This window comes from Musca vetustissima, unplaced genomic scaffold (assembly GCF_032173495.1).
Source record: "Musca vetustissima isolate MV318-11 ecotype Yass unplaced genomic scaffold, APGP_CSIRO_Mvet_v1 utg169869, whole genome shotgun sequence".
NCBI classification, from domain to species: domain Eukaryota; kingdom Metazoa; phylum Arthropoda; class Insecta; order Diptera; family Muscidae; genus Musca; species Musca vetustissima.
Genome location: NW_026876019.1, coordinates 9,111 through 12,327, shown reverse-complemented (window position 1 = coordinate 12,327; position 3,217 = coordinate 9,111). Strand labels below are relative to the sequence as shown.

The following is a 3,217-nucleotide window of genomic DNA, read 5'->3' as shown; positions in this document are numbered from 1 at the left end:
TGTTCGAAGAGTTAAGTTTCCCCTCACCCACGCGTATTTTTGGTATTTTCATTGGATGTTTTTAAACAAAAATGTAAACATTTCATTAATTGCACAACTATTTTCCTATTTCGCTCTTCTTTACCGCGCTCATTTTTTTTCCTCTCTAACTCTCTTTTTAAATAAATAAATGTATCCCCCAAGAAAAAACACTACCACCATTCTTTGTTTTGTATCGTTCTCCACATCTCTCCTTGTTTTTGCAACCGTTTGTTTGAATACTATTTTTGTAGCTAAAATCGCATACCATTGTTTCTTACTTTCAGACACTTTTACCGTTCTCATCATTGGTGTAACAAAATTCGCATATGCATTTTCCAAATTATTTCGATATAAATTTGCTGCATTTAGCATATATATTAAATAAGTTTTGATACGAATAACAAGCCCAACCGAATGTTTAATATTGTATGTGATAGTTCTAATGAAACAGAACATGAAACATGTCAGTAAATACGAAGAAACGATACAAGACATAACAAAGACGAATAGAAATAGAAAAAAAAAAATAAAAATTAAACACACACACTCCAAAGTTTTTCTCTCCTTTTTTACAAGAAACCAGTAGTTAATGTTTTATGAATTGTATTCATAAAATGCAAAACTCTCGACATTGACAACACTTTCTAAACAATAGCTATATTATTCTGTTTATGTGGTATTCCCATTTAAGTTTTCCGTTTAGAATGCTACCAAATATTTAACGATATTTGATACGTTTAGACGATTAGGGCTTTATACTGTGATATTTTTGACTTCCTGGTCCCTAGGCTCCTTTAGCACATGCCTATGTGTGGCTGGTCAACTCGAACGGTTTCCAAGGATTGGATAAGTATTTTGGTGCTGCCATTGTTGAAAACTCTTTCAATAGCGATACAAACAGGTACTCTCAGTACGGCGTACTACCTCGTGAAGAGCGTGTTCCACCGATCCCCCTTTCGTCGGAAATGTTGCTCTTTAACACGATGTCGACTGTCCGATCGATCCACGGTTTTTATTTGATGCTTGACGGATTTTGGGCATAAATACTACCCTATCTTCCTGCCAAGCTTTCGGAGTGTACGTGAACCTTATACATGCCTTCAATAGTACGGCTAAGTATAAGTTACTCAAGAGCCTAAAAAAATTGCAAGGACACATGCAAATTTGGTAAAACAAACCGAAAGGTTTGGACAGCTTAATTGGAAACTTAAAATAAGTTTATAATTTATTCAATAATATGGCTGAATACATTCCAAAAATAAAATAAAAAACCTACAAGCTAACAAATAATTGATAATTAAAAGTTTGGTTTGTATGTATATAATCAAACATGCATTTGCATGCATATATGAGTATAATACTAAAAATTATAATAAGAAAACATAATGACTATTAAATTCTAAAATTGTACAAGAGTATTTTGTTGTTGTTCTTTTGATCTTACATTAAAACTAATTGTTAAACTTAAATAAATATTAACGTAGACACCACACTCAATATGCCCACCAAGAACATGGGCTGTGGTGAAATATCAGCTGCATTCCATGCATCCACCATGGGTATACTACTGGCACCACCTTCCTGGGGTACACGCATTTCAGACTTGGCTCGATAGACTTTCCGATTGTTAAGCGGCTGAACAGGTCGGAAATTGTGTGTCAGCGATGAGCCATCGAAGGTCTTCAGGGAGCGGAATCTTTCCAGCTAAAATGGAAATCAAATGGCGGGTATTAAGTTATTCCTTTATCATGGCGGTGTTAATTATTATGATCAAAAAATGTTCAATTATTACCAATTTGGCTGATATAGAAATGGGTGAGTTGAAATCCAGCCATATTACATCTTCACTGCAGGGTGGTGTTGTAAGGGAACCTATGTAGGTATAGTAGCTGTTTAGATTATCCGGCATTAAACCAAACAATGTCAGGGTGTCCATAACGACCACTGAATTGGGCTCTTCAATTTTTTCCAAATTGCTCGTAAACGTATCATAGTCATGATCGGCCGCTTGATCCGAACTTATCTGGGGAAACGAATTATAAAGAGGCATTAATGAAATATTTGATTGGAAAACCACACGTGTAATCCCATTACGAAATATTTAACTACACCACTTACCATTTTCATTACATTATTAATGAAAAATATACAGCCCAAACACACACACACTTTCATATAGTAGTCAAAAATGAAAATTTAACAAATTTATTTACCTCATAAAAGAATGCCATTACAACAACACCATCATCCCTTTGCGTTGCCTCGGCAAAATCCTTATATCGTATATTACGAAATACGATATGCAATTCCATGGGAAACGAAACATTATTGATGCGATCCTCACTGCCCACACTGTTATCTTCGCCCCAGTGGAAATGTAACTGTTGGAAAGCATAAATGCCCTTTCCAGTTAGTGGACCACCTGATATAAGTGGTCCCTCGTCCTCGTAGATCAATTTCACTTGGACTGTGTGTCCATTATTGGTCATGGTAGCATTTAGCGGTTTCTTATCGAAATTTTCATATTTTATCTCGGGATAACTACGATCGATAACATCAACATCATTGATATTAATTGGAGATTGATGTTTCCCGGCACATTGATTGTAATGTTCACTCCAGTGATCGGGTCCCATGCTACCATAATATGTGAATTCTGATTCACCATAGCCTGAAAAATGCGAAAAAATTGATTAACATTTTATGAAGATTGTAGGATATACAGTGAATTGAAACATTTCCCCCTGATAAGGGGACTATATCTCTGAAAATTGTGCGCTAGTAGGCTATTAATGCTCTGAGAATATTACAGGGACAGCTTAAACCAGTGAGCGGAGCAGTATTGTCGGACGGGGCCGACCATACGATACCCTACACAAATATCACGGAACTCTAACTTTTTGTGGATTCTTATTCCGAGCCTGGGCAATATATCTATATAGTTGCACCCTCTTGCCCGATTAGATATCAACTGCAGCTCTTCCTTACACTGGTTTATTTTCCGAATATTACTAATATTCACTATAGTCCTTCTAATTACTTGTCCATATTCCCTTCACTGTGAGTTGTATGGTGATGTTCGGCTTATAATTGTGGCCTACAAATCGACTCAAAAACTACAAAAAAAAAAAAAAAAATCGAACCACTTCATCCCAATATTTGTATCTTATAATCCCCGAAAATTATAGGCGTTGTC

General features: G+C 35.8%; 1 protein-coding gene across 1 annotated transcript; it reads right to left on the bottom strand.

Annotated features, from left to right (window-relative positions):
• Positions 1 to 1,485: 1,485 nt before the first annotated feature.
• On the bottom strand, positions 1,486 to 2,692 carry LOC133338558 (carbonic anhydrase-like; the record flags this gene model as incomplete). Its single annotated transcript, XM_061546728.1, has 3 exons — positions 1,486 to 1,725; positions 1,814 to 2,044; positions 2,235 to 2,692. Coding segments are annotated over 3 exons (929 nt in total), but the record flags the coding sequence as incomplete, so codon positions are not given.
• Positions 2,693 to 3,217: the final 525 nt, after the last annotated feature.